The sequence below is a fragment of the Callorhinchus milii genome, unplaced genomic scaffold (genome assembly GCF_018977255.1).
Source record: "Callorhinchus milii isolate IMCB2004 unplaced genomic scaffold, IMCB_Cmil_1.0 Scaffold2, whole genome shotgun sequence".
NCBI lineage: Eukaryota > Metazoa > Chordata > Chondrichthyes > Chimaeriformes > Callorhinchidae > Callorhinchus > Callorhinchus milii.
The window spans coordinates 32,825,293-32,839,953 of NW_024704743.1; the positions used below are offsets into that span (position 1 = coordinate 32,825,293).

Genomic DNA, 14,661 nt, shown 5'->3' on the forward strand with positions numbered 1-14,661 from the left:
GATTTTGTCCATTAATGTCCAAACAAGCACCTTTGAGCACCATTCCCTGCTTTGGTTCCAGCTCAGACCTCTTTTCATTGATGACGCCACATTCGTGGAATGTACTGAGTCTGCTCTAGAGATAAGCAATGTGGGAGCACTGCTGAACATCTTCACCGCGCAGGGGAAAAAAAAAATCAAATGGACAAGGCAGCAAGGCACTCATTATATATCATGTGGGAATGGAAAGGATCATATAATCCCTTACGTCAGTATGTCACAATTCCATTTACCAGAAGGGGAGCCCATTTGCACAACTCTGATTACTTGTTAAGGAACTCCTTGCAGAAATACCACTAATTAGACCATTATTTTTCCACAATCTTTTTTTTTAAAAACCATACTAAAAGTACTCACAAATCTCAAAACAATGTGTGAAATGAAGAAAATATTCCTCATAAAATAGTTATTTCAACACCACAGTAGAGATGGGAGACTTCAGATCAGGTTATGGAGAAGAGTAGTATTCTGCTGACATCCCTATAGGGTCCTCTAATTTGTAGCTCCTTTCAAACAATGGAGGTTTTCCAGATTTATTCCAGATTCAGATTCATAGCCATAAAAAAAATCTGCCCCAGCAACACTTTGCTTGTGATTTAATCCTGCATTATATTAATATGTTATTCTATATTATAGAACAGTTTCTAGAATCTTAAGGCTGTTGTTGCTGCTGGTTTAAGCAGTTTCGCAGCGTTCTGGGACTTCTTTCCGAAGTGAAGGGCGCTATACAAGTGTAACTTGTTGCTGCTGCTGCTGAGTAACTCAGTGGATTTGGTGGGCAAGATGAACAACTATAACAACAACTTACATTTGTATAGCACCTTTCATGTCGGAAGGACGTTCCAGGGCGCTGGACAGTGTACAGCATTTCAGACCCGAGCTGGGGTCAGGGAGGAGAAGGGAGGTGACCAATAGCATGGTTGATGAGGAGGGTTTTGAGGCAGGACTTGAAGAAGCCTAAGGAGGGGGCGAGGCGGAGTGATTGGGGGATGGAATTCCAGAGGTTGGGGGCAGAGTGGCTGAAGGCTCTCCCGCCAATGGTGGGGCAGGTGGGGCGGGGGACGTGGAGCAGGCCAGAGCCGGCTGAGCGGAGGGAGCGGGCGGGTTGGTAGGGGGTTAGGAGGTCGCAGAGGGTGGGGGGAGGCCATGGAGGGCTTTGTAGGTGAGGACCAGGATCTTGAAATGGATCCTCTGAAGGGTAGGGAGCCAATGGAGTCGGGTGGGAATGGGGGAGATGGGATCACGGAGTTTGGTGCAGGAGAGGATACGGGCTGCAGAGTTCTGGATTATCTGCAGCCTGTGGAGGGAGGAGTTGGGAAGGCCAACAAGCATATGATGTTTGCATAGTCGAGCCTGGAGGTGAAGAAGGCATGAAGAAGAGTTTCAGAGGCCTGAGGTAGTGGCGGAGTCGGGTGATGTTACGGAGGTGAGGGAAGGCAGAGCGGGTCATGGTTTGGACGTGGGGAAGAAAAGAAAGTCGAGGGTCGAACAAGACACCTAGGTTCCTGATGGCTTGGTGAGTTGTTGTGTGCAACCGTGGAGGTTGATGCTGCCAGAGCCTGAGGTGCAGAGGCGCTGGCTCGAGCCAATCAGGAGGGCCTCAGTCTTGTTCACATTCAACTGTAGGAAATTTGCCCTCATCCAGGACTTGATGTCCGACAGACAGTCTGTCAGGACAGCAGTGGTCCTGGAGTTGAGGGTGGAGGCAGAAAGATAGAATTGGGTGTCATCCACATACATATGGAAGTTGACCCCATGTCTGTGGATGTTATCACCAAGGGAGAGCATGTAGATATTAAAGAGGAGAGGGCCAAGGACAGAGCCCTGGGGGACGCCAGATGTGACAGTGCGGGGGATGGAGGAGAAACCGTTAGAGGCAACAAAGTGGAGACGGTTAGAGAAATAGGATTCAATCCAGGCAAGGGCAGGTCCGCGAAGATTGAGTAAAGCGTGGAGGGTGTGTATGAGTGGTCGACAGTGTCGAATGCGGCAGAGAGGTTGAGGAGGACAAGGAGGCAGAGGGAGCCCTGATCATAGATGCTCAGAATGTCATTAGTGACTTTGACCAGGGCTGTTTCCGTGCTGTGGGCAGCACAGAAGCCGGATTGGAGGGGTCCAAAGAGGGAATGGCGAGAGAGAAATGAGCGGAACTGGGACGCGACGACTCGTTCCAGGACCTTGGAGAGGAATGGGAGGTTAGAGATGGGGCAGTAGCTAGAGAGGAGGGATGGGTCCAGCTAGGTTTTTCAGGATGGGGGTGATGACGGCTGTTTTTTGGGGGGTGGGAACTGAACCGGTGGACAAAGAGAGGTTGATAACGTTCGACAGGAGAAGGGCCAGAAGGTGGAGCTGGGAGATGAGGAAAGAGGTGGGGATGGGATCGAAGGAGCAGGTGGTGGGTTTGAGTTTGAGAACGATGGCGTGAGGGAGAAGGGAGAGATGGAGTCGAAGGAGTATAGGGGGGGATGGGTGGTTCATGGGTCATGAGGGAGAGGTGGTGTGGGGATGGCGGTGGATGGGGCAGAGGTGGCTGAATGTATTCCCTTGATTTTGGATTTGAGAAAGTTCAGCATCTCCTCACAGTTGGAGTTTGAGGAAAGGATGGGCGAGGCTAGGGAAAGTGGACAGAGGAGATGGTTTGTGGTGGAAAAGAGAAGCCTGGTATTGTTCTTTGCCTCCAAGATAACCTTGGTATGATTGAGCCAAATCTGCCGATGGACCGTTAGTTTGGATTTGGTCCAGGCGCTTTCAGCAGTTCGCACTTGTGCCTTGAGGGAACGGAGATGGCTGGTGTACCAGGGGGATTTAAGGGAGTATGAGGCAGTTCAGGAGGTGAGGGGGGGCAAGGGAGTCCAGAATGGAGGAGAGGGAGCTATGGAGAAAAGTGAGCAAGGAGGGTCGATCGGTCAGTGAGGGTCAGAGGTATAGGAGTTCAGATGACTCCAGGGCAGTGGAGAGGGAGGAATTTTTTTTCCCCACAGACTGTATGTGATGGTAGAGGGTTGAGAAGGGGAAGGGGTACGGAGGTGTTGAGGGAGATAAAGTGGTGGTCCGAAATGGCTTTAATCGATGATAATGATGTCCGAGACGGTGAGGCCCCAGGTGATCACGGTCGTGGGTGGGGGAGTGGATGTGGAGGGAGAGGTTAAGGGAAGAGAGAAGGGAGGAGAAGTCAGCAGAGGTAGAGCAGGAGGGGGTGAAGTAGAGGTTGACGTCGCCTAAGATCAACGAGCCATGGTTAGCCCACTGGGCTGGTGAGGCTCAGTGAGGAGATGGGGGCAGTGATGTCTTCTCAGTGAGTTCTGGCCTCACGATTCGAATGAGGCGGGTGGAATGACGTCACGTGGCAGCCTTAAAGTGACAAGCTATGAATGAAACTTTCTGGAGCAACAATGCAAGCTAAAAATGAAACAAAAAATCCCCATGCCAAGCACAATTTTGCATTTGCTTGCCTTTAATGGGAACTCTGTTTTCAAATAATTATGGACTAACAAATTACATTTGTTCAGAAAAAAATTAAGAATTATATGGAGCAAGTGGAACATTACACTTTCCACGCACAGGCTAACTATTTGGAGTTTTCACTTACATAGACGTTTAATTACCTGGAATAGCAAGCATTTATTAGCAGGGGGATGAACACTTTGGGCACATTTTTTTTAGAGCAGGAAGAAGGCAAACAAAGACTGAAAGAGGGTCAAATCAATACCAAATGTTGTAGCCAACATTTTTGGAACTTACGCAAAACAAAATGAACAGAGTACAAGACATCATTCATAAAGTTCAGAGCTTCCCGTTTTCAAAGCAGAACATTAAAAAAAAATCAAAATTGTGTGCAGCATTAACTCTCTGGAGCATACTTTGTCCACTCTTGTAAAAAGCAGAGCACACACAAAAACATAAGATGAAAGTGGAAAAAAAACATTAATTTGTGCTCATCCTTTTCTCCAATTTATTTATTTTGAAGTGAAGTTTTAAAACATAGTTGCTCTTTTAAGGTCATCCACACAAAGTCACTGGAGAAAACTTCCAAGCCCCTTATCTTTACTTATACTCAGCTGCCATTTGCACATGAATAAAACTGAATTTTGCTTAGAAACATGGCAAATAGTTATATAGCTATTTTCCCAACTCAAAAATGTGCTTACTCAGACTTGAAACATACCAAGTTGGGGGTTATCAGCCAGTGTTTAATGGTTCTTGTCATATTCAGCATGATATGGAAGATGTACTGTACAATATACCTTCAGCAAACTGGCCTCAACTTCTCTTGGCCAAACATTTCCTGCAAGAGTAAAACCAAGCTACAAACCAAACTGATTTTATTATTCCTCAACACTGCCACAGCATTTTCCCTTCTGCCAAAGCTTTTGCTACCGTCCATTAAAAACATCTGCGAGAACTTAAAACTGCATCTCATATTAGAATTAGTATAGGAAAAATGTTTCTAATTAAACATCTTTTTAAGTGGTTAGAAAAACACCATTCTGCAATCACACATAATAATCCAGAAACCAACACTGGAGGCTATTTAAAAATATGCTTAAGGAAGCTCACAAAAATCATAGTTGTGAGCCACACTCTTCGCATTGCTGCAAAATAATTAGGATGATGCAGGTCTGTTGCAGTCTATATTCTGCACTCCTTTTTGACTGAATAAAACAATACTATCAATAGAATCGTAGCAATATTAAAATTAATTAGTTACTTATCTTGTTTATGGATATTGTTGCATAACAATTCTATTTTCTAATATTTTCTTTGAGATATTTATTTTTACATTAAAGGTGCTGTAAAGGTAAGTTATTAACATAGAACACGCTCCAATTCTCATCATATTCCTTTGGAGAGACAACACTCAAATGTCCTTGGAAACTGAGGGCTGTATGCATCTAGTTGGAGGGGGAGGGGAGAGGAATAGGGACAAAAAGAAGTAGTTTCATTTCAATTTGATCTTAACCTGCAAAATTGCCACATACCATTTACAAAGCACTCAAATTTGAAGGAGCTCTCCCTGAAATATTCATTTAAAAAAAATTCTCTCACCCATCCAAAAAAGAGCCTATTTTGAGTAATAACAATAATAATCCTTGCATTTGATATTGCGCTTTTCACGTCTTCTAGACGTCTCAAAGCACTTCACAGAATATACTGTAAAGTGAATTGACTGTATACTTTGTGGGCAAAATGCGGCAGCCAATTGTGCACAGCTGTGTCCCACAAACAGTCGTGGACTGAAGTGACCAATTTATTATTGTTTTGTTTCTTGAGGGATTATTATCAGGCGTGTGGAGTAAGGAAACTTGCCCAAGGTTTCACCCTGCTGGGAATCGAACCCAGGTCTCTCGCTTGTGAGGCAAGTGCTCTAACCACTGAGCTACAGGACTCCACTAAGTAGTCAGGTAATTTAATTTCCTGAGTGCTATACACAGGCAGTAAAAACATAACCCTTGCATTCAATATAGTACCTTTCACACAATATCAAATACAAAGATTATGGAGGATGCCTCAAAGCGCTTCACAGGATTTACCTGTGAGTTTAACATTAGTGGTGAACAAATTACTGTAATCTATTATTGGGGACTACTGAGCATTTAGACACTAAAACACACATCAGGGAGAATCAACATGGATTTGTGAAGAGTAGGCCATGTCTCACAAATCTAAGCACATATCTATCACAGAACTATAAAGGTAATAAGGGGTGGGGGAATGATTGGATGTGATTTATATGAATTCTCAGAAAGTATTTGATAAATTCATACATAAGATTATTAACCACAACAACAAGTATTTATACAGCTCCCTTCATGCCAGATGGCGTCTCGGAGGGCTTAGCTAAATTAAACATCTAAGTGTTAAAGGCAATAAATTGCTTGGGAGCCAGGAAAATATGCTCTCTTATTGGCAATCAATAAGAAATGGTATTCTCTAGGGACTGGTGCTGAGGGCCCAGCTTTTACCAACAACCCTTAAATTTGATACAGCACCATACCATATCATTGAATTGAAGCGAAAAAGTACAAAATACAAAGAGATTAAGTGAGTAAACAGATGGGTTTAACACTGCGCAGTGCAAGGTATGATCAGTTACAGGACGTGTTGCTAGAACGGACATCAGGACACATTTCTTCATGTAAAGGGTTGTGAAAAAAGGTCTGCCCAGAATGCTGTAGAAGCCAATTAGTTTTTTTGAGATGAGAGAAAAAGAGAGACATTCAGGTTGGAGAGATATTAAGGGTATGGCAAAATGTGCGACATTAGCATTAAAAAATATGCCAAGATCTAACAAACTGGCAGAACAGGCCCAATGGGCCTGCTCCTCCTGCTCTTGTCTTCCTATGTTCCTACCATTCTATGTACTCTAGTAACCAATACAATTCTGAGATTAAACTTTAATACAAATGGTGAAGCATGGCAGTCATCTATGATGGATTCTAAAATAGTTTGAAATACACTGGGGTACAATATTCCTAAACACGTTGTGGTCTCTTCAGGAGGGCATGGCCCTTTTCATATGTATCCCACTCAATATGTTAAAATGGGATGGGGGGAGGCAAAGAAATAATTTATCAAATTACAACTTTTGTTATTGCATTTCATATATATCACAATTATTACTGCAATTAACAAGTCCATTGTGGAAAACATTTTAAGTAGGAAGGGATTAGTGTTGGAATGAACGTTTTTGATGAGAACAAAAGAAGGCACAAGGAAACTAGTTAAGCTATTAATCTGCAACAAAATAATTAAATTTGAAAGTGAAAACTAGAAGAAAAATGGAATGTAAAATTGAAAATGTAAAACAATTAAAGAAAAAGAATACGGCAAAAAGTAAAAAGGAACTGCAAAAGGACAAAGGTCAAAATTAATAAGATAATAAAACGTGTTAGAGAGAATGAAGCAAAATATGATCAAGCTTCAAGAAAATGAAAGTTAAATCCCCAAAAGGCAATGAAATGAAAGAAGGCAAATGCCTCTGGCACAAACATGATTAATTTCCTACAATATATTATTTTCACTTTAACTTGCCTAGAGCCAGACACGTCATTTCACATTTAGATCCATGCTTTGCATATAAGAAACATGTACAGTCAATGACTGTAATCAAAACTCCACTTACTGTGTAAGACTATTCAGGAAAAAAATCAGACTTCACCAAACCAGTAGCTACATTATTAAGACTCCGAGTGTCAACTTCAGTTTTTATTATTTTCAGTTCCACTGGGAGAGTGTTTGGGGGGTGGAGAAGGAAACTGGCTGGGAAATCATTTTAATGTATTAAAATTGCCTCTTGATGGCTATCAATCCATTGGAGGCATTAACAGCATTATTGGAGAAGTAAATGAGTTGATTCACATTACGTTGTTGACTTCGAACAGGATGAATCAGTCGGAGTCCTGTATCTTGGTGGTTAGAGTGCTCGCCTCTCAAGTGAGAAGACTGGGTTGGATTCCCGGGCAGGGTGAAACCTTAAGCAAATGTACTTACTCTACACACTTCTGTTTACCTAGCAATAAGTAGGAACCCGGTTGTTAGTCGATTGGTGGATCGCTTTTCTGGGGGTAATAATCCCTTCAAAAAAAAAAAAAAAATTGTGGTCACTCAATCCACGACTGTTTGTGGGACACTGCTGTGTGTAATTGGCTGCCAAGTTTCACCCACAAAATATTCAGTCAATATTCTGTGAAGCACTTTGAGATGTCTCAAAGACACGATAAGACTCTACATCAAATGCAAGGATGATTAATATTATTATAATAAATCCAGTGACAAGAGAGGTATCTCTCTTGGACAAGATCCAGATGAGAGATTTTAAACCAATTTGCCTCAGTTCCGGTGATTACTTCCTTTAAAACTGTTGTCATCACCCCACTTCTCAACCTCCCCTCATACCCCTCCATCCTTTCTAAATACCAACACATCTCTAACTTGCCCTTCCTTTCCAAACTACTGGAACGAATTGCCTCCCATCTTTGCTCTTTCCTCTCCCAGCATTCCCTGTATGAATCCCTCCAGTCCAGCTTTCGCCTGTCCATTACACCACATCCACCCTGTTAAATCACCAGTGACATTCTCCGTGTCTGGCACTCTCTCTGTCTCCTTGTTCTCCTATCTCTCTGCAGCCTTAGATATTATTGACCACTCCATCCTTCACCGCCTCTCCTCTCTACTCCACCTCAGCAATTCTGCCCGATCCTGGTTTCTTTCCCACCTCAACTTTATCTCCTCTAACGGTTTCTCCTCCTGCTCTTGCACATTCACTTCATGGGTTCCTCAAGGCTCTATTCTCAGCCATCTTTTCACTAACTATACGCTCCCACATGGCGACATAACTTGCAGACTTGGGGTTCAATTCCACATGTGTGTTCCGAAACACCGTCCAGCATGAAGGGCATTATATAAATGCAATTTGATGTTGTATATGACAACAACTCTCTCTCTCACTGCCCTCCACTACAGGACCCCTACTATTTTGACTTCTTGTCTGGCAGACATCAAGACCTCGATGAGCTCAAACTTAAGGCTAAGACTTAAAAAATGATTACTTTGGGGAACAATGCAAATTAATATTAACATAAACTCACAACCCCAGCAGTGCAAAATTTGGACTGTGCAATAACAATAATCCTTGCATTTGATATAGCGCCTTATTACGCATTCAAGACATCACAAAGCGCTTCATAGAATATACTGTAAAGTGAATTGACTATGTTTTGTTGGCGAAACTCGACAGTTTCCCACAAGCAGTCATGGATTAGTGACCACATTATAATTTTTTTTGAGAAGAGATTAGATTACCTCTGGAAAAGCGATTCACCTATCAACTAACAACCGGATTCCTTCTTACTACCACGTAAAAAGAGGCGCGTGGAGTAAGGAAACTTGCCCAACGTTTCGCCCTGCTGGGAATCGAATCCAGGTCCTCTCGCTTGCGAGTGCTCTAACCACTCGGCTATAGGACTCCACTAAGAATGCATATAATTTTTTTTAAAAAACCCCAAGTTTAATTCAGTCAAAAACTTGGAGATAATGTAGCTTCAGGACAGTCGTATAACCCACCCAATATTTCAACAGCTGTTGAGACTTAATTGTTTGAAGTCAATTAATTTTAGCCAGGCAAGTCATGCTTATTTCTCAAGTTCCTATATAAAACCATGTAAATGTATCACTTCACTATGTTGTTTGACAAACAATCCTATGTAAACAATTCCTGGAACAATTTTGTTTCACTTCCATTTTTGGAACAAAGGTGTTTAAAAAATGTCAAATTTGCTATCTTCTACATTTTTAAAAATATCACATCCTCTCTTAAATTGTCTCCTTTAATCATTTTTTTCTGAAGGCAATATTCCTTCCGTCAACTGGCCATTTGTGCCTGTTTGACCAAAGATATAGAAATTTAAAGAATTAAGAATTCAAATACGAATTCAATACATTTTTAAATGCATGTTCCCTAAATATAAAAATGTAACACTAAATACGCATTTTGATATAGCTCCAAGGTTAAAATGAGAAAGACGAGCTTCTATGGGATAACTCTTCGAAAAAAAAATTGTTTTTAAGGGCATTTGCTGGAATCTTTGAAGGAAAGGAAGGAATTGGCACTTAAAAAACATGACTCCACCCTCTAAATATCTTTCCCATGTGGGAAAAGTACCTTATTATTTCAGCCAAGCCAAACAAATCATCCAAAACTTCATTGCAGTATATCTGTACATAAGCTACAAAGAAAATTACTGCATGCATCACATGCAATTCTGTACAACTGTAGCTTTTAAATATCACTTTAAAAAAAACACTTCTCCTGTTGGGTGATATCATCCCTCAGTCCATTAGAATTGACATTTCTATCTATAAGTCAAAATAAGCATCAAGACATGAAATCTTGTCATAAATACATTGGAGGAGTTAGAGAATCAACATCAACACTAATCAAACTAACAACCTTGTGTATTACTTACTATGGTTAAATTACAACACTACAATAGAAATCAAGAAGTTCAATTGCTTTCAGAGGTAGTTATCAATGCCTCCTGTTGCATCACATCCAGAACAGAAGGTAGGTAAATAGTAAAGTCGGTAAATAATAACTCGTTGACTGGTTTCTGGCCGCAGGAGAGTGAACCCCTATAGATCAGCAAATGTGGTTTTGCAGGTCAGGCTTGTATGGGGCTTCCTTACAATTTGACAGGAACTTTGCAGCCAGAAAATTCAACCCAATTCACAAAGTGGATCATGGAAACGTCCCTCAACCAGGATTATTGAATTTGAACAAATTAATCCTATCAGAATGTTGAGCAACGACAAAGCTGCAATGTAGCTCTTCACATGGGATAATGCCTACGATTGCTTTGCAGCTGTGGGGTCGGACACCAAGCGAGGAAGAAGAGGAAGGAGCCCGTAGGCACATTCAAAACCTGAATAAGAAATAAAGTCTAGAAAGAGTACTTATTGCTCAAAGTACATACTTTAGATACAAAGTAAAGACATAAAACAGTACGCTATCTTGAGAGGTACCCTCACTGTAGTACAGTCCCTGGGGATTTGCCTCCTCCTGGACGGCTGCTACATCTTTTATGCAGAGACCCATCAGTGTCTGGGACCTGCTCTGTTAAGATTAGAGAACTAGACCTTTGAACCAGAAGCTGATCTGAAGTTCCATAATTATAGTAGAGTTGAGAACAAATTGTGCGTTTCACGTGTTTTACTAGGTTTGAGCAAATCAAGATCAATGTAGCAAAGGTTTCAGTTATATTGGATCTAGTGGTACAGAATAGAAGCATAGTTTTCCTGCATAGTTTCACAATCCCGGTCTTTTTCATCTTTATCATTGAACATAAACAAAACCAAAGCTGTCAAGTTAACCTGCAACTGGTTAAGATCAGCTTTGATGTACGTGAAATTGCTTGTGCTTTCACCCAATGTGGCCAAAAAACACACAAAGCAATGTTCTTAGACTGAGAAAATGTGATTGGCTAATATGACTGATTAATGACTAGTTGAATATATTATTCTGTACAACAAGGGAAACAAATTGGCAAGAATATCACTATTGGACCTATTCTAATGACCCAATATTTCTCTTTCCCATATACAAGGTTACTAGATGGGTAAATTAGATGCACAGTACGACTAAATCCCATCCCTAATAACCTCCTGTGCATACCCACTAAGAGTACTTTTTGCCAGCATCTTAAAACAGCTCCATGTCACGTCTGCAATGGAGCTCAATGTGGATAACTGGACTTGTAGTACTGAAAAGCAAATACATTTTACAGAAGCAGCACATGTATGACCAGCTGTATGAAAGACAACTTTCATTTACACACAGCTAACAACAAATTTTGCAAAATGTTTGAATGCTGTCTTTGTATTCAGTCAGATCAAAATATTTCTATTACCCCAGTGTTTGAATTGTATTTAGGGCCACGAGAGACGAGTTAAAAATTAGAAATCCCATTTTCAAGATCACAGTACAGATGGAAGTAGCCCAAGTATTAACCTTATGTATCCAACTCATGAATTTTCTCCAAGCCTGCATTCAAGCTCATATCCATCACTCTTCCATTATTTGTTGCTCTCTCCTCACTTGGTAGCCGAATCTTCAGTCACAATAATGCCCCTATTCTCTGGAATTCTCTTTCAAAACTATTGCCTTGATATCGCTCTCCCTTCCTTTAAAAAATACCTCCAAAAATATCTCTTCAGCTGTCCGTTTGGTGTACACTAGTTGTCAAATTCTTTGAAATATTCATTTACATGTAAGATGCTTTAATAAACGCAAGTCATTTTTGTTGCATCACGTTTTTGTTAACAGAATTGATGACATTGTATGAAAAAATTAAGGGCAGCATTTTAATTTGAAAAAACTAAACTGTACAATCAAAAACAAGTTTTAGCAATAAAAATTGTTTTAACAAACATTAATAGCATGTACAGAAATTGGCTAAGATATAGCACCCTAACATGTTCTGATTGCTAAAATAGCAATCTTTTCCACTAAATCTTTATCACGATAGAATCCCATACAAATTCAAAAGATCCCTGTTTTAGCAAAGTGCATTGGACCTAAATTAAAATATTCCATATGGTCTATTTAAAAAACACTTTACCTCTCCGTTGCACAAAAACCCTGAGTAGCGGGCATGACATCGAGACGGCTTTGCAGAAGTTGTCGTCATTGTTGATTGGCAGCAAGTCACCATGGACATCAGCATATCCAATTAATACATCCATATTTGAAAGGTTATGTATATGAAGAATCAGACCATAGAATTCGTCAAACTTTCCAGGCTTGTAACGATTTAAAGAAAATCTTCGGAATTCTGCCCCATACTGAAATAATAAATATTACATCGGTTATAATGAGGGAGAAAGTAGGAAATACAGCACTCTGCAAGGGGAAAAAAGCAATATTAAGACTACAAAAATTTAAAACAAACTCTCAATCAAAGTAGTAGGCTGTTTCGTAAAATAGACTTCAATTTTAGAGACTGTAAAAATTCTCCTCCTACATGTTTTAGAGACCTTGGAGCCAGATATTGGCCTTCCCTTGAAGCACCGCAACTGTGAATACCATAGAAATTCATAGCACAGTAGAATGTCATTCTGGCCCATCGTATCTGTGCTGGTTCTTTGAAGAAACAATCTAAACAATCCCATTTACATTCCTTTCCTCCACACCCTTGCAAATTACTTGAGCGAGAGAGACACAGAGAAACAAATAAGAGACAAAAATTAAAGGCATGCTTGCACCCACAAAGGTAAGATGACAAGGATTTGACTACACTTCCCTACAATATTCATTTCACTTCAGTTTCAATTTAATTTTACAGTTTCAATTTATGATCTGCAAAATTTGCCCTTTTGAAACTTCGTTTTAGTACCTACCTCATGATTCGTCCTTGGGCTTTTAAAATTAAAGCAATTTTTGGTAAGTTATTTTAAAAAAATTCTACTGAAACTGTAACTATGATTTCATCCAAATAATTACAAAAAACATTTTTCACTTAATATGTGACCCTATACATTCAACAGAAAGTATTCAAATACTATAGATATGAGGATAATGGAAATCTAAACTGGAACAATATTACCCTACCATTCAGTGGTACATCTGGACATCAAACAGGAAGAGCAAAGCTAAGGTTTGCATTGATCACCAGAACATAAATTGGTTAAGTGCCTTAAACAATATTATAATACATTATCAACTAGCTAATCAATATTTAAAATTGCTAAAACTGTAGCCCTGGTTATTTTAATTCATATGGTGGTTTTCAAAAAACACAACTATTAACACTATGTGAACTGATGTTGAATCAAGACTTCAAAAGGTATCACAGAAGGTCAACCTACATCTTAGTATGAAGTAAACAAAATTACTGTGAGTAACTGCATAAAATTCATGAAACATTCACCAGTCTCAAACACTTATACCGTGTTAGAATTCTGGAATGCACTTTTCAGCACGGTTATTTTTATAGTCACTGGAAGTTTTCATAGATATGTCTTTCCAACAGCAAATTGTATTTTATATTGCACCTCTCACAATAATATAGAATAATAAGCCTTGCATTTGATATAGAGCTTGATCACACTGTTGAGACGTCTCAAAGCGCTTCACAGAATAAACTGTAAAGCTAAATGACTGTATATTTGGGGGGCAAAACGCACAGGAAGGTACAGGATCAGAAAAAAAACATTGTGGTCTATTTGACAGGTTCCAAATAAAAAAAGCTACACTACTCACTAATAATCCTTAATCGATTTCCTTGTCAAATAGCTATCCAACTCCCTCTTGAATTTGCTGACACAATCTGGTCACTGTCCCAGACTTATTATGAATTCATCTGGCCCATTCTTTTTGTCATTGCTTCATCCTTTTATCCCATCTGGATCATCCTATCTAGACAATCTTTGTCATCATCTTTCAACTTTTGATTTCTGTTTACGTTTGTGTCTCAATCTTTTGTTTTTTTCCTTTGCTCTCATTTTCCTGTTCATAATTTTTCACCTGCCCATCTTCTCTTCAGAGAATTTCTGTAAAGTATAGCGACTATGCCTTCACTTTTATTTGGATTGTGTTAATCAGGAGACCAGAAGACACTCCTCTCTTTTTTCAAATAGTGTCAATGGAATCTTTAACAACAACTCGCATTTATATAGCATCTCGGAGCACTTAACAGGCAGAGCTTAACACCAAGCCGCAGGGAGGGAGGAGGTGACTGAAAGCACAGTCGCAGGTCTTCAAGTATGATCTGAAAAGGGTTAGAGAGGACAAGGCTGAGGGATTGAGACAGAGAGAGCTAGGGCATGAAGGGATTTGTAGAGTGTGAGGATTTTGAAGTTGATCCGTTCTGTGATAAGAGAGCCAGTGGAGATTGGAGATGACTGCTGCGAGGGGAGCATGGAGTTTAGAGCAGGTAAGCATACTGTCACCGGAGTTTTGAATTTGTTGGACTTTGTGAACAGAGAAGCTGCAGAGACCAGTGAGGAGGCCATTGGAATAGTTAAATTGTGAGATACAAAAGTGTGGACAAGGGTTTCTGCTGCATTGGGTGTGAGTTACGGGAGGCAAGCAATGTGGCAGAGATGGAGGAAAGCAGTCTTGGACAG

The 14,661-nt window shown here is 40.3% G+C and overlaps 1 protein-coding gene and 1 non-coding gene across 2 annotated transcripts in view; both read right to left on the bottom strand.

Moving 5' to 3' along the window:
- The window catches only part of pard6ga (par-6 family cell polarity regulator gamma a), a 46,845-nt gene that overhangs the window by 16,601 nt on the left and 15,583 nt on the right, over window positions 1-14,661 (bottom strand). Inside the window, exon 2 of the mRNA XM_007902594.2 lies at window positions 12,156-12,378. Coding sequence (XP_007900785.1) covers window positions 12,156-12,378 — 223 coding nt within the window. The remainder of the gene's footprint in view (window positions 1-12,155; window positions 12,379-14,661) is intronic.
- On the bottom strand, window positions 5,355-5,426 carry trnav-cac. Its single transcript has one exon. It is a non-coding gene; the product is annotated as a tRNA-Val (tRNA).